This window comes from Eleutherodactylus coqui, chromosome 2, assembly GCF_035609145.1.
Source record: "Eleutherodactylus coqui strain aEleCoq1 chromosome 2, aEleCoq1.hap1, whole genome shotgun sequence".
NCBI lineage: Eukaryota > Metazoa > Chordata > Amphibia > Anura > Eleutherodactylidae > Eleutherodactylus > Eleutherodactylus coqui.
Genome location: NC_089838.1, coordinates 220,883,890 through 220,908,462, shown reverse-complemented (window position 1 = coordinate 220,908,462; position 24,573 = coordinate 220,883,890). Strand labels below are relative to the sequence as shown.

The 24,573-nt window shown below is 42.5% G+C and overlaps 1 protein-coding gene across 2 annotated transcripts in view; it reads right to left on the bottom strand.

Annotated features, from left to right (window-relative positions):
• Positions 1-260: 260 nt before the first annotated feature.
• The window catches only part of LOC136612275 (threonine--tRNA ligase 2, cytoplasmic-like), a 55,473-nt gene continuing 31,160 nt past the window's right edge, over positions 261-24,573 (bottom strand). For both annotated transcript variants that reach the window (XM_066592513.1, XM_066592514.1), the window contains 16 exons: positions 23,747-23,870; positions 22,950-23,071; positions 20,283-20,400; positions 18,161-18,225; positions 17,063-17,141; positions 15,637-15,783; positions 14,795-14,893; positions 12,303-12,469; positions 6,982-7,144; positions 6,617-6,754; positions 6,456-6,533; positions 6,260-6,360; positions 6,036-6,140; positions 4,208-4,280; positions 2,487-2,601; positions 261-511 (listed from right to left, as the gene is read on the bottom strand). In XM_066592513.1, coding sequence (XP_066448610.1) covers positions 363-511; positions 2,487-2,601; positions 4,208-4,280; positions 6,036-6,140; positions 6,260-6,360; positions 6,456-6,533; positions 6,617-6,754; positions 6,982-7,144; positions 12,303-12,469; positions 14,795-14,893; positions 15,637-15,783; positions 17,063-17,141; positions 18,161-18,225; positions 20,283-20,400; positions 22,950-23,071; positions 23,747-23,870 — 1,843 coding nt within the window. In that variant the 3' untranslated portion in view covers positions 261-362. The remainder of the gene's footprint in view (positions 512-2,486; positions 2,602-4,207; positions 4,281-6,035; positions 6,141-6,259; positions 6,361-6,455; positions 6,534-6,616; positions 6,755-6,981; positions 7,145-12,302; positions 12,470-14,794; positions 14,894-15,636; positions 15,784-17,062; positions 17,142-18,160; positions 18,226-20,282; positions 20,401-22,949; positions 23,072-23,746; positions 23,871-24,573) is intronic.

Here is a 24,573-nt window from a genome sequence, read left to right as displayed (position 1 = left end):
TTACGGTTTTAATGATTCACATTAATCGTTTAACCCTTTCCTATCCTACCGTGCATACAAACTGATTAGCTTGGTGGCTTACAGAAGAAGCGAACACTTTTTTGCTTTGTGTATGCCTCCTAGCATCAGTAGCTATACCCATGGTTTTCAGCTGTGTCCCCCGATTGAACGTGACTAAAAAGAAACTTTACAGTAAGTACAAAAATCTCATCTTTATTTCAGACAATTCTGATAAAAGTAAAATTATGAAATTACATTCATTCAGAATTAATAAATTATCAAAGATTTATTAGCAGTTTGTTGTCTTTTACAATGGCAGAATTGTATCCCTTTTCCAAAATCGGCATGTTTGTTTTTCGTCTTCAGAATTCCTCTTCAGCATTTTTATTGTGCACCTTTTTAAGTTGACTGAGCTTTTCTACAGCGGAGGCTACAGACACTTCTCCATGCACCTTGTTGTCTCGGGTCCGCACATTGACTGCATTGCTTGCCTTCTCTTTCTCGCCAACCACTAGAAGAACACAGAGGTTACATATCAGCACCACCTCATAATTTATGTAATAATCAAGTCATAATCTGAGTTGTTCTACTAGAAAGTATTTATCAGTTGTCCTTTTGGTACAAGTCTAATGGATCTGTTTAAAAACAAACAAACCAACAAAAAAAAACCACAGACCACCGCTATGGTTTCCATTTGGGTCCATCTTAACTCCGTTTTGCTATCATTTTATCTTTTTAAAAAATGTTTAGTTAAAAAACCAAAAATACTTCTATGAATTAGGAGATTTAGAAAAAAAATCCCTGTTGGCCCTCCTAACAGGCCTGTTTTAGGAAACAGTTGTATTCCATATGTAATAACAATGATGGACCATCTCCTTCTTAGAACTCTGCATTGTGCGGTTCCTCAGTTAGGTCTTAAGGAACTCTATGAACAAACTGACAACTTTGTCCAATACTGTGAACCCCAAATGCTCAGTGTCCGTGCGTAGGGACACAGCCCCATCTTGTTTATTTATCATAACAGAGGAACAACTAATTTATTCTAAGAATAGACATTGCAGAATTATTTCATGAGGAAGTATTTACAAAAACAGACATGTCCGAAGTCGTCAGGTCCGCTTTAGGAACACAATATACAATAAACTGGTGCTGCTGTTAAAAGGCTACTTTGCTTTACAATGTAATATACGAGGGGCTGCTGATAAGTCTTTGGCTTTGTGTTCTTTGTTTCTATGGTAACGAATGTTACACTACATGAAAGCCTTATGTGTCTAATATGTGTTTTCAAAATTTTGTGTTTGTAGCTTATGGCAACAGTGATCAAGGCACGCGGGAAAACAAAATGGCAGAGTCTAAGGCGATATTCACAGCAAATGAGAGCAGAGGAGTGATAACATTCTTGTTTCTGCAAGGAAAGTCTGCAAAGGATATTCATGGTGATATGTCACAGACATTAGGGGATCAATGCCCTTCATATTCTACAGTTAAGAACTGGGTTGCCAAATTTAAATTCGGGCCACTTCAGCACCAATGATGAGGAACGTTCTGGACGACCGAGAGAGGTTGTTGTTCCGGAGATGGTCGATACTGTGCACAACCTCATACTGGAGAATCGGCCAAATTCAGCTAAAGGAATAGCAGACATCATGGGGATTTCTCGTGAACATGTTTGTGTCATTATCCAAGAATATTTGAACATGAAGAAGCTATCTGCAAAGTGGGTCCCCAAATGTTTGACAACAGATCAGAAAAGCATGCGAGTGAAAACTTCCCACTCCATTTGTCAGCGTTTCCGGACTGATAAGAACTTCCTGGATCGACTGGTCACTATGGATGAGACCTGGATTTATTTGTATGACCCTGAAACCAAGGAGCAGTCAAAAGAGTGGAGGTACAGTGGTTCTCCTCACCCAAAGAAGTTCAGAGTGCAAAAATCTGCCACTAAGGTGATGGCGTCTGTGTTCTGGGATAAGGAGGGCATGCTGCTAGTGGACTACCTTCAAAATGGTTCCACCATCAATGCAAGGTATTACATTGAACTTTTGCACCAATTGAAGGCAGCTCTAAAGGCCAAAAGTCCAAAGGAATCTTGTTCCTGCAAGACGCCGCCTCTGCTCACACTGCACAAGTGACCACGGCAAACTGGTGGATCTAGGCTTCCAGCTGGTTGACCACCCACCTTATTCACCAGATCTAGCTCCCTCCCTCCCTGAAGAAACACCTCAAAGGTACCAAATTTCACACCATTTCTGATGCCATGGCTGCTACTGATGACTGGTTTGAGGCACAACTGAAATCCTTCTTTTTGTAAGGCTTACAGAACTTGGAATACCGATGTAAGAAGTGTGTTGACATCAGTGGAGAGTATGTGGAATAAATGTAAAGTTTCATCTTCCTATCTCGTTTCTTTCTGGGTAAAGCCAAAGACTTATCAGCAGCCCCTCATATGTACACATTTCCTAGCACAGTTCATTTTCTATAGTTACCAAAAATAAAGTTGTACTGAGCCAGTTGTGCATTTCGTATCTTCTTATTCAATGTGCAGCTGTGATCCAAGTCCACATCAGCCATAAAACCTGCATCAAAAAACTCCTTGCACACCTAAAATGACAGTCAAGATAATGCAGTGAATATTAATGTACACTGCTGCCCATTAAAAGTTCATGTGATCATCACTTTTAAAGATGGATTTCATGTAAAGTTTCCAGTATTTCCCATTAAAGTTCCATAACATAAGGAATTTAGTCCTACCCAGTTCTCAGGCTTTTACCAGCTATGTAATTGCACACCTTGACGGTAATAGTGTGGAGAGGCATGAAGGCGTTTCCAACACTTTGGTGTACTATTAACTTAAGGGGAACCTGTCACATCCAAACATCACCCCAAACTGAGTTATGGTGCCGATAGGGGACATGACAGGGAGCTGGGTAATGTACGTATTTTTTATACTCACCAGTCCTCATGATCCAGCACTATCGCATACAAATCTGACTCTTCAGGTTTTCGTGCACATGCTCTCCCATAGACTTGAAATCAGAGAGCGTGCGCACGGGAATCTGAAGAGAGTTAGATTTTCGTGCATCGCGCGCTCTCCACCAAGCGACAGCGTTGATCATAGGAGTGGCAAGTATTAAAAAAAAAACAACACACATCACACGGCTCTCTGTTACGTCCCCTAACAGCACCATAAAATTAGTTTATTGCGCTGTGGGAACCTGACAGGTTCCTTTTAAGGTCATAGTGGAAGCACTGCAGTTAACAATGACCAGAGCTAGGCTATATAAAAAAGGGGTGCTATTTAGAGAGGTTGTCCTATCAAAATGTGGCTGCACCTCACTCCCAGCAAATACCTGTGGTTATGCAGAAATTGAGTATTACATAGTTCCCATTCAGATGAATGGCTGTTTATCTAATACAAGAATAGATAGTCGGCCAGAGCAGGTGCTGCTCATACATGGTGGCTCTCTGTTCTTGCTCATAAAGGGGAATCCTGCTCAGTAAACGCCTCCCTGTCGATCATGTCCATATATGTGGTAACATGATGTATTTACAGGGACCGACTTCATAACCCTTTCCAATCCAATTTCCCTGCCACCCGCACACTCCCCAGCTCTCATTTATTTTGGGTGGGAAAGCGCTTTGTGGAATCCTTGGAATTACTCAACAGAAACACATATAAATGAGCTGCCATGATGATTTTATTAGCAATTCTTTGAAAATTAAACGTGAGGCAATATGTATATTACACATGTACAGTATATGTATTATTATATATGTATAATATGTATATTACAGTATGCAGAAGAGCAGTATGACGTCAGACCTCTCTCCTGTGTAATATATATATGCAGAAGACACATGTGTCGGACCTCGCCCGGCATGGGAGCTTATGCAGTGAAATTTCAATCTCGGACAAGGTCTGACACGGGAGTGGAAATGGTTAATGCCAATGTTAGATCAATGGGGATCTAACTTCTACTGATCACTAAAATGGGAGACCCAATCCACCTTCCCACCAGCATGTCCTCAGCGGAAAGGAGATGTGTGGAGTGGGACAGAGCAGGCATACTAATGCTTCATAATACCTTATGGGACATAGGTAACAGGCAAGTGCACGTACAGGTTAGTCTGTATAGTGGTTACTGCAGCAATCTCCTATTGTTTTATAATTAAATTAGAACAAATTACACAGTATTGATCTTCATACCTGTTGGGCATAGTCTTCACAGCTTGGTCCGACAGGGACTACCATGATTTGGCGAGGTGAAAGCCAAAATGGCCTAGAGTGAAAAAGAAAAATGTTCCATTTTTTATTTGTATGTTTAATGCATATCAATAAAAGAGTGCAGAGCTTCTCTTGTATATATTTCATTGCTTTTCTGAATGCAAAAACGGAGTATATACCATGTCTACTCTAGGTACATAAGTGTTGTAATTGTAAGACTATAGTAATAGTGTCCTCCACTATGGCCCCAGTAGTAATAGTGCACCCCCATAGTGACCCCCAGTAGTAAGTGTCCCATATATTAGTGGCCCCATAAGTACTAGTGTCCCATATATTGGTCCCAGTAGTATTAAGTGATCATCATGGTAGTCCCAGTAGTTCTAGCAACCCCTGCATTGGCATCTGGCCAGCTAGCATCCCTACAGGCATTACACTCAACCAGCCTGCAGCCCCGGCCTGGTGATGGCAGCCACTGCTGAGTTTGTGACCCCTGACTTCTTTGCTAGTTGCCGTCCAGTACAGCTCACACAGACACCGGACAAGAGAGGTCACTAGTCACAGAGTGGAACGCCTGGCAGTGTTTTGCATGGCTGGCAGGCTATATAAAATGAGATAGCGGGCTGGATTTGGCCCGCGGGCCTTGTGTTTGACAAATGTGCATGAGATGGTCAGCCATTACAGGGGAAGATTAAGGCCAGATGTGCCTTCACCGGGTGTAATCAGGTTTAGAGACGATAGACCTGTGCCGTGAAACTAAGGCAACCCTTTTAAAAGGTGTAGCAAATACCTTACAAGGTCGCAAATAACGTGTCCTTTTATTCAAATAAACGCAGCTTTATTGTGTTTATTTTAAAATTACAAAGTAACATGCAGAAATGATCAAAACTGCATCAACATTTAAATAGTTTAACTTTGATAGACCACTCTGCCTACAGAATAATAGTACGAGAACAGTATTTTGTGAACACGTTAAACAATAAGAAAAAAATTACTGCAGTTTTCCTTTACCAACTACAACACATGGAAAAACGCAGGAAAACCCGCCCACATGAACCAGCTCAGCTACACTTTTCTACAGCAGATTTCGTTACAGCTGCATGTGCTATCAAGCAATGCAAAGAGTGAAATCCACGACACAGAGGTGTGCTGGCAATCTGAAAATCAGCAAGATTCCCTAAAACGTGTGTGTATATTTTCTGCTGGTTGTGCCAGACCCCGTTCACTTGTATTATAATATTATTTGCAGGAAATAAACATAAAGCCCAATGCCCACAAATGGATTTTCACTGAGGAATTCGCGGCCAGACGCCCGCTGCGAATTCTGCAGCAATGTCCGTCCATAGACACGCTATATTAAAAGACTCTTCCCTGCCCACGAGCGGAAATCAACTGCGATTTTCCGCTCGCGGGGGATAATCGCAGCATGCACTATTTGGGGCGGAAAAAAGCATGGACGGCTTCCATTGCAGTCAATGGAAGCCTTATGTCCCACGACACTACCGCAGTGAACACTACCGTATCGCGGGAATCCACGTCATACCCTGAACTGTGCATGCACACCGGCCAAGACACTCGCGGCGGATCTGGACAGGTGAGTATGGGTCTCTGGGGTGCGCCGGGTCTGATTCCGCTGCGAAATTTCGCAGTCGGAATCTGACCCGGCTGTGGGCATGAGGCCTAAGTATCTATAACCCAGAGTTGGGAAAGCAAAATAGAAAACACAATCAATACTATGTAAATGCTCTACGTGTTACACCAATTTTCAATCACTTTTCACCTACGTTCTCAGAGATATGTAAATATATCATACCACTTTCCTCCATAATTTTCACAAAGAATGGCTATCATCCGTTCCACTGATCCCAAGATGGCACGATGAATGATGACTGGTCTGTTCTTATCATCCCCATCTTTGCTGCAAGTGAAGAAATACAAAAACACAAAAATCCAGTTATATCCTGTGACCCTTCACACAGCACGATGCTACAGACATGACCAATAAACCAGTGCGGAGTATATAGAGACATAACTTACCTTACATATGTTAAATTAAAGCGGATTGGAAGTTGGAAGTCCAGCTGGATTGTTGCACACTGGTGGTATCTTCCAATGGCATCTCTAATATTAATATCAATCTGCAAGAAAAAAGGATCCAATTTAGAATTAGAATTCTCCATGTGATTGGGAGAAATATATGAAACTAGTAAAAAAAATTCTAGCAAACACTCACCTTGGGGCCATAAAAAGCACCATCCCCTGGGTTCAACTTCCAGCTCTGTCCAAAATCATTTAGGCTGTTTTCCAGGTGCTGGAAATGAACAGAATGGAAAAAAATAAATTTATTCTATTTAGTTTATTTCAAAGAAGTAGACGTGTCAAAGGCAATTCTACCTTTTCAGCTTGATTCCATATCTCGATTTCTCCAAGGTAGTTATCAGGTCTGGTTGAAAGGTGCAGTTGGAAAGTAAAGCCAAACACCTCATATACTGACTGCAGGAACTGCAGGCACCCCTTCATCTCCTCTTCTATCTAGAAAGCAAGGTATTAGTGTGACTACTAATTAGAACGTCATATTTACTGCTTTCAGGACACAACTTGAACCACCAGAGCATATAAAGCATTTTTGGGATAATTTGATATCTACAGTATATTGAATCCTGGGAATCTGAAGCTAGGATCATTGCACACAAAAAAAAGAGAGGAAATTCTGTTTACACGTAAATATCTTGTGTATTACAGTACGAATTCACTTTTACCTGTTCCATAGTGCAAAAAATATGTGCATCATCTTGTTGAAAGCGCCTAACTCTGGTCAGTCCACTTAATGTCCCAGATAACTCGTTACGATGTAGAACACCGAAATCTGCAAAACGCAAGGGCAGTTCTCTCCAAGAGCGAGGGCGATGGCCAAACATGAGACTGCAAGAGAACACATCAGCGTGATACTACAGGCAAGACATCACAGAAACGGACCATAAACTAGCTAAATGTCTACAGCCTTGAAATGTATCGATTTCTATTGCTTATACAGCACCAACATCTTCCCTAGTCTTGTGCAGATATAGGCCTCGTGTCCACGGGGAAAAATCAAGCCCGCTACAGATTCTCCATGGAGAATCCGCAGCGGGTCCCTCCTGCCCCGCGGACATGAGGCATTAAAATAACAATTACTCAACTCTCCGCACGCTCCGGATCTTCCCTTCTTCGCGGCTTGATCTTCTCTCCGTCGCGGCCGGATCTTCTTTCTTCGGCCCGGCGGATGTTCTTGGGACGCCGGCTGCGTGCCGCGCGCATGCGCCGGGCACATCCAGCGGCCCGAAGAAAGAAGATCCGGCCTCGACGGAGAAAAGATCAAGCTGCGAAGAAGGGAAGATCCCGAGCGTCCGGAGCAGGTGAGAATATTCTGATTTTAGGTCAAACGCGGATCCGGACGGCTTCCATAGGCTTCAATAGAAGCCCGCGGGAGCTGTCCCCCTGGGAGACCCGCACCTAAATGGAGTATGTCCATTTTTTTTCATGCTCCAGATTTTTTTAAATTCACTGTTATTGACCATCCGCGGGTATTTATCTACCCGCGGGTGGTCAATGCATCCCTATGGGATGCGGATCCGCGTGCGGGAGGAAAGATGAGAACCCAAAGAAAACCCACTCGAACAAAGCATTCAAAGATCAGAGGCTTCTGCCATTCTCTTATTTACATTCGGTTGCTATTACATCATCACAATAATTTTGAAAAATTGCAAGCATTAAAAAGGTTTACTAACCAGTGATACGGTGTTCCACAAGATCACCTGGTATTTCTAGCTTCATACTTACTATTTTATACAAGCACACAGAGGTCATATAACAACCTGTCATTTGAGTAAAGAGTAAAATAGTAGCAGACTCTAAAGGCCCATTTATACGCAACGATTATAGCTCAAAATTCATTTGAATTTGCGTGATAGTCGTTACGTGTAAATGTGAAGCCATCATGCACTATTCGTTCATTTGTTGTTTATCGCTGAGTTTCAGCCTGCATAAAAATGGTCATTGGTTCATTTGCTTTTTGCTTAGTTTAACCCCTTAGTGACGAAGCCTGTTTGCACCTTAGTGATGGAGCCAAATTTTGGAAATCTGACGTGTCACTTAACATATAACTCCGTGAAGGTTTTGCATATCCAAGTTATTCTGACAGTTTTTTCGCCACATGTTGTACTTCATTTAGGTTGTAAAAAGAGACCGATATAATTTGTGTATATTTATTAAAAGTACCAATATTGGAAACATTTGAAAAACTTATCATTTTTTCACATTTTCAACTGTAATATCTCAAATATGTGCAAACCTAGTGTACCAATTTTACTCAGATATATATTTCCATCTGTTCACTTTATTCCGGACGCATGTTTGAAAAACTTTCATTTTTTTTTAACCATTTAGGAGACGAACAGATTTAACATTAATTATCAACATTTTGTGGAACACTTTATTTTCCGGCACCAAGCCAAGATTGCAAAGGCTCATAGGTGTCAGAATTATAGATAACCCCACAAATGACCCCATTTTAAAAACTACACCCCTTAGTGTATTTATGGAGGGGGGTCATGAGTATTTTGACCCCTCAGTTTCTTTTCAGGAATTAATGCAATTTAGAGTAGAAAAAATAAAATTTAATATTTTTGCATACACGTAATTTTAAACACAGGATTTTTTTTTATAGTGCACATAAAAATGAGGATTTACACCTTAAAATGCATACCCCCATTTGTCCTGTGTTCAGAAACATACCCATTGTGGCCCTAATCTTCTGTCCGGATGTACAACGGGGCCAAAACTGAAGGGAGCAGCCGCTGGCTTTCAAGTCAGACACTTTGCTTGAAGGCGTTTTAGGCCCCATTGCTCACTTGTAGACCCTCTGAGCGGCCAAAAGGCGGAGGATCCCCACAAATGACCTCATTTTGGAAACTAGACCTCTTAGCACATTAATCTAGGGGTGTACTGCGTATTTTCACCAAACAGTTTTTGAATGAATCAAAGTAAAGCAGAAGTAAAAAATTACGATTTTTGTTTATCAATTATGTAATTTTAAAAACTGTTTTTTTATGGACAGCAGACATATGAATGGAGGCTTTCACTCAAAAATGCATACCCCCGTTTGTCCTGTGTTCAGAAACATACGCATTGTGGCCCTAATCTTCTGTCTGTATGCACAACAGAGCCCTAACCGAAAGGAGCAGCGGGTGGTTTTCAGAACAGACATTTTGCTTGAATGTGTTTCAGGCCCCATTGCCCACTTGTAGACCCCTTGAGTGGCCAAAACGATAGAGAACCCCCACAAATGACCCAATACTAAAAACTAGACCCCTTAACGCATTCATCCAGCTGTGTACTGCGTATTTTGAATGAATTGAAGCAAAGCAGAAGAAAAAAATTACGATTTTTGTTTTTTTGGCAATTATGTCATTTTAAAAATAGTTTTTTTTGTACAGCACACATAGAAATAAAAACCTTCACCCCAAAATGTATACCCATGTTCAGAGACATACCCATTGTGGCCCTAATCTTCTGTCTGGATGCACAACGGGGCCCAAACTGAACGGAGCGTCAAACTTTAACTGTCTTTTAACTTTTACGTGATCGCCATTATCCATTGGATAATGGCGATTACGTGACCGAAGACGATCACCGCGGCCCCCCCTGACATCTCCAAGCTCTTGGCTACCTTTAGTAGCCAGGAGCAAGGAGATTTTAAATTTGCTCTTGCCCTCCCCAGCTTCTGCGCTTGCGTCCGCATTTTGGCGAAGGGTGCATGCGCCAAAACTGGGGAAGGGTCCGCAGATAAGGATCCCGTCAGGGGACCTCGCCGGTAGCCTTATTTAAGTAATTTCACTGCCCTGCCCCTCACGGATCCGATCCGTGACGGGAGGTGAAAATTAAGCATTTTTTTACTTTTACGTGATCGCCGTTATCCATTGGATAACGTCGATCACGTGACTGGGAAAAGCGTACCATGGCACCCCATGAAATCTCCAGGCTCTTGGCTACATTTAGTAGTCAGGTGCCGGGAGATTTTAAATTACCCTGCCAATCTGTGGCTTTTGTGCCTGCGTCCGCCATTTTGGCGGCGGACGCGTGCACAGAAGCCGGGCAAGGTCCGCGAATAAATCTGGGGGCTTTAGGTACCTAATTTCATCTCCCCTCATGGATATGATCCATGAGGGGAGATGAAAGAAACTTTTTTTTTCTTCACTTTTTAAACTTTTTTTTCACTTTTACATGATTGCTGCTATCCATTGGATAGCAGCGATCATGTGACCAGGACCGCACACAGCGGCTCCCGGTGACAGCTCCCTGCTCTCGGCTACTCATACCGTACTAGCCGGGAGCAGGGAGTTTTTGAATTTCCCGGACCTCCCAGCTCTCTGCGCATGTGTGTGACGTAATGCATCTGGCGCGCATGGGCAGACGCCAGCGACAGGGCCACGGAGAAGCCAGAAGATCCCAGACGGCGCGGAGGACGGGGGGTGAGTACTCTCAGCTCCCCTTTCGGATCTGATCTGTAAGGGGAGCTGAAACTTTAATTGTTTTTAACTTTCTATTGACTTTAACGCGATCGCTGGTATCCGGTGGATACCAGCAATCGCATGACCGGGGGTGGGGTCCCGCGGCCCGGGATGACAGCTACATGCTGTCGGCTACCTCCGGTAACCGGCAGCATGGAGCTGTCACGTCCTGAGCCTGCAGGGCTTACCTTCCTAGAGGAGGCATATTTCTACCTCCTCTAGGAATTAAGCCCAGCAGGCCAGGACATAGAATCACGATGGGGCCGTCACTAAGGGGCTAAATGGCTATTGTTCAGTCTTTGATAGACTGAACAACTTGAGGGGAGGGGTGATTGTTTGCCTTGCAAAAATACAATCACTACTTGTTTACTCATGCTGGCAGAAAACAATGGCTAATCTTCACACTAATTAAAATCCTGCTGGCCAGAAATTCCTCGCATAAACACACACCCACCTGAGCAAACAACCTATGCAGAGTTTAGTTTAACTATTGAGGTAAATGAAGAGGATTTCAAACGATTATCTGTACATTTAAATGCTCAGCATTTCTATGTATAAAAAGTTGTTGATTCGGTCAGCTGTTTGTTCGTTCAAACAATAACGCTGTGTGTAAATGGTAAATGGGGTTTCATAAAGTGCACTGTTTACTCAGCTCCTGTATACCCATTGGGTGGAAATCTACCCAGAATTAAACTCTTCCATACAGTTATTAATGTTGTACCTTAAGAGCCTAGATGCAAGGTGTTTGATAGCAGGACTGTTTATTCTACAGTATATTGTATACATGAGATAAAGTCAGCTGATGATCAAATGTATAAGGGCAGCCTGTTGGTCCTCTGCAGTATGGAAAAATGTAGGCGCACTGGATTTTAACTTGCCTGATCCTTCGTTCCTGTGGAAGAGAGACTGCTACTTCCTACCATTGAATGATCACGAGCAGGTACAACCACCCTTTGGCTGGGCTCACACAAGGTGTAACTGCTGCAGAATTTACATGCAAACTGTCTGCGCAGAAATTCCACCTGCGACTTTTTAATTCTGGTATTAGCCAGCAAGGTGGACGTGATTTGCAAAAATCTCGTCCACGCACTGCAGCTGATCTGTTGCGGCCAAGCCCCATTAAAATTGACATGCCGCGCGAAATTCAAAGACACGGCATGTCAATTCTTTCCCCGTTTCCGCAGCGAGCTTTCTCCTCTCTATGAGGCGAGATGGCCGCAGCGGAATGCAGCTGGCGAAGCCGCTCCAAAACCCGCGGCAAAAGGCCGCAGGTTTTAAAGCTGCATTTCTGCAGCGGAAATCTTGCGGTATTTCTGCGAGATTTCAGTCACGTGTGAACCCAGCCCTATACTCAATGTGATTAAAAATACCATGAACATTTTTTTTTTACACATCTTATATGCTTTATCAACGCAAATCATATCAATTGCAGAACCTGAAATCATGCACACTACACACAAATAACTGCTATTAAAACATAATGGATTCTCTAGTACTGAATTTACATGGGGAAACTGGGATCTAGAACTTACCAGTGTCCCGGACAGTTCATGGGCTTGAGTGCAAAAGTTTCTTTTTCAACCTCAAAAGAGAACATGTTGTCACTGTAATGCTGCCAGTGACCAGAGGCTTCCCACAACTTGCTGTTGTAGATGTTAGGTGTTGCTACCTCTGTAAAGTTTCTCAGCTGGTATTCCTCCTGTATTGACAAGACGTTACCGCCATTAGTAGACATGCACTGTACCCATAGATGATTTGTGAACAGGTATAGGTCCTAATTTTGATGTCAGTAGGTATTCTATACTTATCTGTTCTAAACATTACTTAGGCAAGGACTCCCTTGGTGGTGAGGAAAGAGAACATTTCATTTGTGCTCATTTAGAACAGCTTGCAGTTAGGCAATTCACACCATATTTGTGGTGCACGGTTGGAGTATATGACAGAACAATCTTCTGACATACATACCAAAAGACTTTAAAAGGGATAATTAAACTGACTACACCTGTACAACATCTTAAAAATTAGTGATTGAGTCATACGTGTAAAAAACTGTTTTTAAAACTTTGCCCATGCGGCATGATAGTTCTGACCGAGCGGTCCAGTGGGCAGGCCGGACCACCTTGGCTTCCGGAGTAAGTCCCATACTGCAGGCCCTTCCCTGCCAGAGTGATACTAGTGAACTCTCACGCATGCGTCTGGAGATCATAACCGGGCGCATTCGCAGTTCATTTGGCTCTATTGTGAGCAAATTTGATGCTTTATTACGCACATGTGCCATGCCGCGATCTCCAGGCACATGTGAGATTTTGATAGCCCTGTGGATGATGTCTGGTACGTCATCCACGTCACGCTGGCAGTAAGGGTTGGCGTTATCAAACCTACTCCGGCAGCCAAGATGGTCTAGCCTGCCCACAGGACCACTTTGTCAGAATTAGCATGGTGCACAGGAAAAGTTTGAAAACTCATTTTTACAAGTATGAATTAATCACAATTTTTAACAAAATGCGTTTGGAAATGAGCTATACTGCCATGTTGTACAGGTGCAGTCTGTTTAATGACCTCAGAATTAATGACGGCTTCGCTGTAAAAGGCATAATACATTTCAATAAAATATTCTCTTGGCCAGAATACACTAGACCCCTAACTGGATTGGAATGTTTACTACACTTTCCAATACATACATTAAAAAGGTATACTGCAGCGTATTTTGCTTTCTAATGCAGTCTGTAGCAGACATACGCCTCTGCATATGTACACAGTTGTATGCTTCTATCTATAGGCTTCTCGGTCCTGCCAAGTAAACCCAGAACACAGTGTACATTTTGCCATCACTATTTTCATCCTTCTGAGGTTATGGCTTCCTAATTCTTCTAGGATTTAATTATTCATATCATTAGAGAACAAGCAATTATATCCCATCTTTGTTAATTTTTTTTCTTAAGTGAATATGTGCCATGATAACATTGACTATCTCACTCTACAAGGACCAGTAATGATAAAGATGTCAAATGACAAACCTTCCTTAAAGCCCCTTTACACGCAAAGATAATTGCTAAGTCTTTCAATCTTTTAGTCATTTTGAAAGATCTATTTGCATAAAGTGTTAATGTCCATTAACACTTTATTATCTTCATTTGCATGTAAAAGGGCTCCAGGAGCTGTTTGCAGAGCCCATCAGGAGTCTAAACACACACCCAGCTGTGCAAACAGCTGCATTGTTCTCCTTGTGGCTGCTGGCAGATTGCATTGTTCTCTAGCAGCTAGGGTAAACGTGCCATGGGGAGAGCAGAATTCAGTCTATGAGAAATAAATGTGTTTTCTTTATCTCTCAGTGGCTGAAGGATGGATTGTACGTTAACCTTGGAATCATCATTTAAGAGAAAAGAGCATGATGCTCACGTTTACATTACAAGTAACAATTATCGCTTAATTTCGGCTGTTTGAATGCATTTTGAGCGATAGTCGTAGCATGTAAATGGGTTTTTAGTCTAGCATAAGTACAGACCACCAGCAAATACCAGAATAAAGTGGTCACAGTGGTCTATAAAGTGCCGACCTACTTTGGCTTCATCCATTTTATGCTGATGTCCACAGCTGATTTATTCTAATTAATTCTTAGAGAACCATCAATGACATCATCACACATCAATTACATGTCAAAAGATATACAAAGAAGCACAAACATTATCACCATATGAAGCAAAAGGCAAGGTTTCAGTTGTAACTTAACTTTTTACCTTATTTCACTTTTTTTCAGTTATACAATTCAGGCTGTGTTCACATCTGCGCTGAGCTCTGTTAGAAGCCTCCATTGCGGATTCTATCAAAAATGTCAAACAAAATAGTATATCATGCTGTGCTATTTTGTCTGGTAAAATGACAGAAACCTGGCAGGCTCCATTATAGTCAATAGGGAGGGGCCCGTGTGCACGGCTGATGTCCGTAACGTCAGGGATCCAGCACTTCTATTATAAGAATTAAGATGTGAACACAGCCTTAATATAACTCCAATTGTTGCTCTAACCTTGATAAAGTCAATTAGAGTGTTATAGATGTAAGCGCCCCGAGGTAAGAAGAAACAACTCCCTGGACTCAATTCATGGAAGAAGAACAGCTCTTGATCCTAAAATCAAAATTAAAAGTTGCATTAGATAATAGTAACAATTAAATTATCCAAAAGTAATTAGTAAAATAAGTAAACCTCCACTTTTTTGGGCTAAGTTAAAGAGTTTCTGTCATCTATGTCAGGGGTTGGGCTGCTTGCATTGACCTGCAGACCTGCTGATTATAATTACATCCTGCGCTTACTTGATACTCTCCTCCATTCGCCCATACAGTCACTGCTCGGATCAGGCTCTCGGCACCAATAATGTGTCAAGTGGGCTGTCACTCCAGCTCCCCATTACTGGATGACATCAGTGGGAAAAGGAAAAATGACGACACCCATTGACAGTGAGCAGAGGAGACCGGCCACTTGACAGCACCAAAAGACAAATCCAAGAGCAGTCCAGAAAGGCGAAGAAAGTAGAGAATCAGGCAGTAATAGCATCAGTGGGGCCATGGATGCAGAGCTATGCAGCCAGCTCTCCCGAAAGACACAACAGGTCCTTCACAAGCAGGAGCAATCTGTGAACTGCTCACAATGCATATGTAAGTTTTTGATCACCATTTTATCATATTTCAGGACATTTTTGTAATAAACGGGCGCTATGTGCAGTAACCTGGCAGCTCCAGTCATTATCCTCTAATATTGTTTAATTGTTTTTGGTTTTTTTTTTCAAAACACTCAATCACTGCAATTTAATATCCTTAGGACTTAAACAAAAGATATTCTGCTTTCCCCTCAATAGTAGGAGCAATACAAACCTTTCCAATCTTTCTATGATCTCGGTTTTTAGCCTCTTCCTGGAATTTCTCCCACTCCTTCATTAGCTTATTATCAGGAAAGGAAATCCCATATATCCTTTGTAATGTTTCCTTGTCAGCTTTTCCTTCCCAATATGTAGAGGAATTCTATCACAAGACGATTAGAGAAAACTAGTTGGTGATGCAGGATTATGTAAATGGAGATCCAGTTAAGCCTCAGTTACAATAACGAGCTACACAGTCTAGCTTCATATTTCAGATTTATCCCATTTAACAATAGGCAAATAAGTCAAGATGATTTAAAAAAAAAACAAAAAAAAAACATATCTAAGGGGACATACACTCTTTGTAGAGTTAAAGGGGTTTTCCAGTAAAATACTATTGATGACCTATCATCAGAATAGGTCATCAATAGTTGATCGGCCGGGGTCCATCGCTCAGGACCCCGACCGATCAGCTGAGTGGGCGCATTCTATCAGCACACCAGTAACACAGAGGTCAAAGCGGAAGCCTCCACACCGACCTCCGTGTAGTGGCCAGCGCTTGTAACTGCAGGCACGGCTCTCATTGAAGTACCAACCAGTATATGGGAGGTTGGCATAGAGACTTCTACTCCAAATACACAGAGGCCAGAGCAGAAGCCTCCGCGCCAACCTTCTTATAGTGGCTGGTGCTTCTAATTGCAGGCACGGCCCCCACTTGATTTCAATGAGAGCTGTGCCTGCAGTTACAAGCGCTGGCCACTACAGGGAGGTCGGCGCGGAGGCTACCGTTCCGACCTCTGTTATTGTGGTGCTGACAGCATGCGGCTGCTCAGCTGATCAGTCGGGGACCTGAGCGACGAACCTCAGCCGATCAACTATTAATGACCTCTGACCTCAATGAGCATTGAATAACCAAGTTGTGACCCCTTTACCTTTTCCTATTTAGGACCTAAAGAATGCTTGTGCCAAATTTCAAGTTTGTAGGACATTGGGAAGTTAGAGCATTAATGGCAAGTCAGTGAATGGATGGATGAATGAGTCAGTCAGGGCTTATATATAAGTAGCAAGTTTAAGATATGCAAATTGGGGATCTGCAAATGTACGAAGAAATGAAGATTGCGGGTAAAAACTTTGTGCAACGCTTTAAAATGAAAGAAACAAACATACGAAAAGATGTCCATAGTCTCTAAAGTAGCGAGCATCGAGGATATTCCATGTCACCATCCTCAAAAACCTCAGCGCAGAGGAGGGGAGGGATGGCAATTACATGATTCATACACTGCCAACAATTTAGGTGCCTAATGAAGCAGCAAAGACCGTGACACCACAAGCTGAAGGATTTCAAATAGATAGATCTGCAATCTCAAATAAAAGGTCAGAAGGTAAAATAAATATGATCTGCAAATGCTAAGTAGTAGCTTCCATCAAGTTCCATTACTTACCTTATATATTTTAAAGGCTTTAATCTTCCCAGTGTGCCTGACATGGGGACCCCTACACAGATCAATAAGAGGACCGCACCTAAGTGAGAACAGAGGGGGTAAGCGCTTTCATAGTCAGTGATATAAAGCAGCACTAAAGGACAATTGGTGACGGAGTAGTGACTATTTACTAGAAGTAGAAACCTAACGTGCATACAAATGAATAAAACAAACCAAAATCGCTGACAATCTATGGGATTCGGCAGCAAAAAGCTCAGGAGGAGAAGAGAAAAAATATATTCTTATGACATCTGATATCAAAATTCAAAGCTAATAGAAGTCAAGTTCCATCTCCTAGAATACACAGCATGTCATCAAAGCAATTATCTCAATGCATTTCATCTTCGACTCAGATCTCATAATAATCACATCCAAACAGAAACCTGCGAGGTAAGGTCAGAACACTTCTACAACAACGCTATTACAGGCATGTTTGTTCTGGACATCCCATGCACTTCACATAGCTTCCTCTACAGCACTACTAAAGGGTTTTACTGCAATGGACAATTATTCCAGCATTAGAGATGAGCGAGTATACTCGCTAAGGCACATTACTCGAGCGAGTAGTGCCTTAGCTGAGTATCTCCCCGTTCGTCTCTAAAGATTCGGGGGCTGGCGCGGGTGACAGGTGAGTTGCGGCGGGGAGCGGGGGAGGAGAGAGAGATCTCCCCTCCATTCCTCCCCGCTCTCCCCTGCTGCTCCCCGCCCCCAGCATCTTTAGAGACGAGTGGGGAGATACTTGGCTAAGGCACTACTCGCTCGAGTAATGTGCCTTAGCGAGTATACTCGCTCATCTCTATCCAGCATGCTTTATTACTGGGGCCCAACTGCCAGGACCCTGTACGCGAGTCCTGTGAGCACAATTTCTCTTCACTGTAGGACTGAAACCAGGAGGAATTTTAATGAGGTCACGGTCGAGCGTGTACCCCTTCATTCAATGTCTATTGGACTGACTGAAATAGCCAGGACTTAAACCCTTTTAAATTTCTTACCTGTGAACATGTGTAAAATAACTTGTGCCTGTGCAAAACTGCTTGAACACAACTGTATTGTAGTTACCTGTATACTGTAGTGGTTGGTGTATCAACTTTTTCATTTAAGATGCGGCATTTAAATTTGTTGTACTAGGAAAAAAATATATATATATTTTAGCAATGTATAAATATAAATTATTCAAAATCTGAGGTTAAAGGGGATATTCATGACCTATCCTCAACAGGCCATCAATGATCTATCCTAGGCTATCAATAGTTGATCTACCGGGGTCCGCCTCTCGGGATCTCTGCCAATAAGCTGTTTACTGGGCCAGCTGGCAGAGCTAGAAGCAGATCATGCTGTCCATATTATAGCGACCCAGGTTGGTACTGCCGGTATAGTACCCATTGAGCTCAATGGGAGCTGTGCCTGTAGAACCAACCCAGCCACTGAAATGTTAACATAGTAAAGGTCCCAGACAACTCCTTTAAATACAGCACTCTAGAGGTTATTAGGGCTCCATCACATGGGCATGAATAGCAGAGAATAGAACCCATTGATTTCAATGGGTTCGTTCACACTACTGTATTTTGCGCATGCATTCGGTCACGCAGAAAAAAAAAAAGCAAAGACCCCCCAAAGAAGTCAATGGGAGGTGAGCAAATGCGAGTGCAGTATGCAAGGAAATGAATAATACGCAGCGTAATTCAGCTGGAAAAAAGATATCTGGAACTCAGGCAAATTAGCCATTTCCAGCGGTGCATCTTTGTTTGCCGCGCACAAAGGGACATGTCCTGTGGACGGAAAAAGTACAGTAAAATACGCCGATATGCATGAAAAAAGTAAAATTCATTTCGCAAATGCACTGCATTGAGGCACGTGCAAATGTGCATATGCTCATATGTGAGGGAGCCCTAAGATGAGAACTAGAACTGACAAAAATTTGAGGGATTCTCTTTTCCAATCAGATTCCAGCACTCATATTTGTACTGCAGGGATCGGGTTGGTTGCTTTGGGTAATTAGCACTGTTTGCAATGAGGCCTGAATTAAGAAAACTTTAGGTGTTAAAAAAAAAGCTCAAATGGGAGCCACGATTACAGTAGTGTCACAGTAGCAGGACACACCGCGATGATAGAAAGCCCTGTTGAATTTATGAATCTATCTTGTACAAATTTGTAGCAGAGCTGGAATAGCAATCTATGTGCCCGTAGCATACTTCATTAGAGATGGTTCCCTAAGGAGGTTATTCTTAGGCCTCCCTCCCACAGACATTTTTGTACAGCATTTAACGCTGCCTTTTCAGCGCAGCGCTGTACAACGTTCCCATTCATTTCAGTGGGGCTGTTCACACAAGTGTCAAAATGCAGTGTCATCAACGCTGCGCTTTGACAGCGATGCATGTTCTATCTTTGGCCGTTTTTAGCCGTGCGTCGTCCATTAAAATGAATGGGCAGCGGTTTCAGTGCTGCTGAAAACATAGCACAACTTGGTATCACGTTTTTGGCAGCGCTAACTGCACTAACTGTCCGAGACTCTCCAGGGCTCCATGCAGGATCCCGGCCACCTGTCAAGCCGGCAGAGAATATTTTGCTAGTGACGGGGATTGAATTCCACGCCTCCCAGCGAGAGATTGCTCTGATTGCAGAGCCAGCTGAGTGAAAGCCGTCTCTGCCAATCACAGCCAGCGCTGGATGAACCAATCACAGCCAGCTGTCACTCAGCCAATCAGAGCAATCTCCTACTGGAGGCAGGATTTCCAATCTCTTTCACTAGCAAAAGATTCACTGTCGGCTTGACAAGTGCCCGGCAGCCTGCACGGAGGTACAGACAGCAGCGCCAGGGACTCCAACAGCACGGTGAAGATTGATTTATTTTTTTTTGTAGCATCCTTGGCTCTGTTTTCAGCTGTGCTGAAAACGCAGCCAAAATGCTGGCATAACACTTACCAGTGCTGCTGAAACCGGGCTAAATCTGCAGTAAATGTAGCGTTGAAAAACGCCTGTGTGAGGGAGGCCTTACTACATCATATAAAATCCACAAGGAAGGCAAAAAAAAAAAAAAGGATTCTTGTATGGTGAAGTGCAGAGTCAAATATGACAATACATGGAGTGGCTGTGTCTGCAAAATAGAACCATATGGACTTTCCCTGTAACCCCGTACATTGCTATGTACATGGTATCAAGTAGTGAACTATATTGTCTGTACCTGAAACATCTCCAAGAGCAGATCTTTCCTGACTTCCAGCCTTTCAAAAGGTTGTTTCTCCTTAATGATGCTTTTACACATGTTCTCCAAGACAGGGAACTCATTGCTGGACACCCCTCTAGACAAGTCATATAATACAGTATTACTCTTGTGGCAAACAAACATACCTAGATTTTAAAAGTATATTATTAACCTGCTCCTGCAGAACGACATTAATTCAGTCTATTTGTTTTTTTGTATTTTACTTTCATAATGTAAAAGGATTGCACATCTACAAACAGCTTTATACGAGGGGCTGCTGATAAGTCTTTGGCTTTACCCAGAAAGAAACGAGATAGGAAGATTAAACTTTACATTTATTCCACATACTCTCCACTGATGCCAACACACTTCTTACATCGGTATTTCAAGTTCTGTAAGCCTTGCAAAAAGAAGGATTTCGGTTGTGCCTCGAAGCAGTCATCCCTAGTAGCCATGGCACCAGAAATGGTGTAAAATTTGGTACCCTTGAGGTGTTTCTTCAGGTTTGGAAACAGATGATAGATCTGGTAAATAAGGTGGGTGGTCAACCAGCTGGAAGCCTAGCTCCACCAGTTTTGCCATGGTCACTTGCGCAGTGTGAGCATAGGCGTTGTCTTGTAGGAACAAGATTCCTTTGGATAGCTTGTCGCGCCTTTTTGCCTTCAGAGCTGCCTTCAATTGGTCCAAAAGTTCAATGTAATACCTTGCATTGATGATGGAACCATTTGGAAGGTAGTCCACTAGCAGCACGCCCTCCTTATCCCAGAAGACAGACGCCATCACATTAGTGGCAGATTTTTGCACTCTGAACTTCTTTGGGTGAGGAGAACCCCTGTGCCTCCACTCTTTTGACTGCTCCTTGGTTTCAGGGTCATACAAATAAGTCCAGGTCTCATCCATAGTGACCAGTCGATCCAGGAAGTTCTTATCAGTCCGGAAATGCTGACAAATGGAGTGGGAAGTTTTCACTCGCATGCTTTTCTGATCTGTTGTCAAACATTTGGGGACCCACTTTGCAGATAGCTTCTTCATGTTCAAATGTTAATGGATAAAGACACAAACACGTTCACCAGAAATCCCCATGATGTCTGCTATTCCTGTAGTTGAAAATCGCTGATTCTCCAGTATGAGGTTGTGCACAGCATTGACGATCTCCGGAACAACCACCTCTCTCGGTCGTCCAGGACGTTCCTCATCATTGGTGCTGAAGTGGCCTGTTTTATATTTGGCAACCCAGTTCTTAACTGTAGAATATGAAGGGCATTGATGCCCTAATGTCACCATGAGTATCCTTCGTGGACTTTCCTTGCACAAATGAGAATTTTATCACTCCTCTGCTCTCATTTGCTGTGAATATCGCCTTAGACTCTGCCATTTTGTTTTCCCGTGTGCCTAGATCACTGTTGCCATAAGCTACAAACAAAAAAAGGTTGACAACATATATTAGACACATAAGGCTTTCATGTGATGTAACATTCGTTACCATAGAAACAAAAAAAGAACACAAAGCCAAAGACTTATCAGCAGCCCCTCATATTACATTCAACCTAAACTTCTATCATAAAAGATACCAATAAAGCTTCCCATTCAGCTCTATACATGCCAACTGCCTATGCCCCATGTGTTTAGGTGTATAGAGGTCCACAGCATATGCCATCAGCTCTAGAGCTAAACTAGCTTCATACACGACGAGTAGGAGCTGTCTTTCACCACGAATACACTCCTGCAACCCTGTCAATAAGATCGCAGGGGTGCTGTTTATGTGGAACTTCCCTGACTGTTAGCCTATTAAAACATGCGGCACATCTTTAATAGAAAGTATGTTACCACCTTATTGACGGGGCCTATTTTCTATTTTTTTTTTGTCATTTTCAGTTTTTCCTCCCCATTTTCAAAAATATCATTTGTCCACTGATGTAGCTGTCAGAGCTTGCCTTTTGGAGGGATCAGTTGTATTTTTCAATGGTACTATTTAAAATCTACCATATAATGTACTTACAATAAAAAATTTCTAAGTGAAGTGAAAAGGAAAAAACAAAGCAATTCCGCCATCTTTGTGGGTGGTCTTGTTTTAATGGCGCACACGCGGCAGCAAAAATATTATAACTATTCTATGGGTCACCACAATGATGAGAATACAGCCGAAACCAGCAATGTTTTGAGAGAAATGCTCTTTTTTTTTCATCACTTCATTGCCAAGAATCAAACAAACAGTCATATGTTCCCAAAAATGATACCAGCAAAATACTACAGGTCGCCCCACAAAAACGAGCCTTCACACAATCCTAACAACGCAACAATAAAAAGTTATAAGGGTCAAAACATGGCAACAGTTGCAGTACTTCTAACATTTTCACAGCATCAATGACCCTTGGTCATGAAAGCGTTACTGAGGTCTTCAGAAGTTATTATGGTGCACAGTTCTGATTTTCCTATATGATTTGCAGTAAACACGTTTACATTATTTTTACGAAAAGCGAGTGGACCCCATTATAGTCAATGGAGTTCACCCAGCGCTGTTCGGTCGGCCGCGGGGATTCCCTTTTCCTGCTCCCCCAACAGAGAAGAAAAGTGGAATTCCAGCACAGATGTGAAAGCAGCTTTAAACAATCATCTTCCATACAGATTGCAAAGAAATCTAGTTACCTTTCTTCTAAAAACATATCATAATAGAAGCCATTTTCGATTGGCGGTCCGTAGCACAGGCAGCCTCCATAGTAATTCTCCATGGTCTCCCCAAGGATATGGGCACTGGAGTGCCAGTAAACCTATACGGTTGCAAGAAACAAGTGCAACATTGAGATGCCTTTAAACAAAGAAATCACAGCAGCTAATTTACCGTTTATTAGTAGAACCTGGCAGAGGATCACACATGGTGGAAGCCTTCAGCATGTCCGCTGTAAGATCGGGGTTTTGCTGCAGAAAACCCATGGACGCTACCCTGTGCGGAAATCAGTGCGGATCTAGCACAGATGCCCCACATACAAGCATGCTGGAGATTTAGACAATCTGTGGGGATTTCTTCTACCCCATTCACTTGTCTTGTACTGGACTCTACTGTGGATTGTCTGTCTGCAATGCCACAAACATTCTCAACAAATATGTCATTTTCATACACAAATGAGTAAATTGTGTGAAAATCTGTGCTGCCGCTGTTTTGAGGACAAATAAGGGGAGGGGGACCATGATTGCACAGTATAGACCAGTGTTCCCCAACTCCAGTCCTCTGGGACCCCCAACAGGTCATGTTTTCAGGATTTCCTTAGTGTTGCACAGGTGATGTAATTATCATCAGTGCCTCACACATTGCCACAGGTGTGCTTACCATAGGATATCCTGAAAACATGACCTGTTGGGTGTCCCTGAGGACTGGAGTTGGGGACCCCTGGTATAGACCACTTGCGATAACTCAAATTACATTTTGCCATTAGTCTGTAACTTACAGCTTGAGCTTCTTCGCTGTCAAACATCAGAAGTTGTAAAGTGCAATCTCCTTCTAGTGGTCGGTCAAGATCCCAAAGCTCATCATTTACCTTGGCTATAACAGTGTTGTCTGCCAGTCCACGACTGCAAAAGATAACATTTCACTAGTTTTTTAATATGAATATTACGAAATGTTACGAAATTATGTGCATTTACAAAAATTTGGGCTTTTATTCATGAACAGTAGTACAGCTACTGGAGGTCTCTTCTGCATACTGCAGTCACTTCCATGCAGTGCAGCACCATGTCTGATGCTCATCAGGCACCTTCTTCATATTGCTTTGCAATTTCACATCAATCCCATTATGCATCAGCACAGCAACAAATGACCACGACAGCCTGTAACATCTCTGCAACACTGCCAATTACCATCTGTATTGGATAGTCTCCTAAATAAACTACAAAGCATAAGTATACAGTCAGGGGGATGAGCTGTGATCTCCTCCATTACAACTGTATGATAAGAGCTGTGTGATCATCATCAGTAGCTGATACGAGTGACTGTGTACCCTTTGAGCAGTTTGTACGGTACAGTCCATCATCACACCGGCTAAGAAACTGACTAGTTTCAAACAGCTTAAACTTAAAAGATACTGTCACAACTATTTGCATTCCTGTCTGAGAACACCCTAAGGGTAGTGACAGTCATAGTGATTACAGTGATGTTTCTGCTATGTGGCCGTGTACAGTAGTATTTGAGAAGCCTGTTTTTATTAGTTGCAGCATGCGCATAAACTACCTTAAAAGTAGTCCTGGACATTCATGAGCTGCAGGCTAGCTACACCCA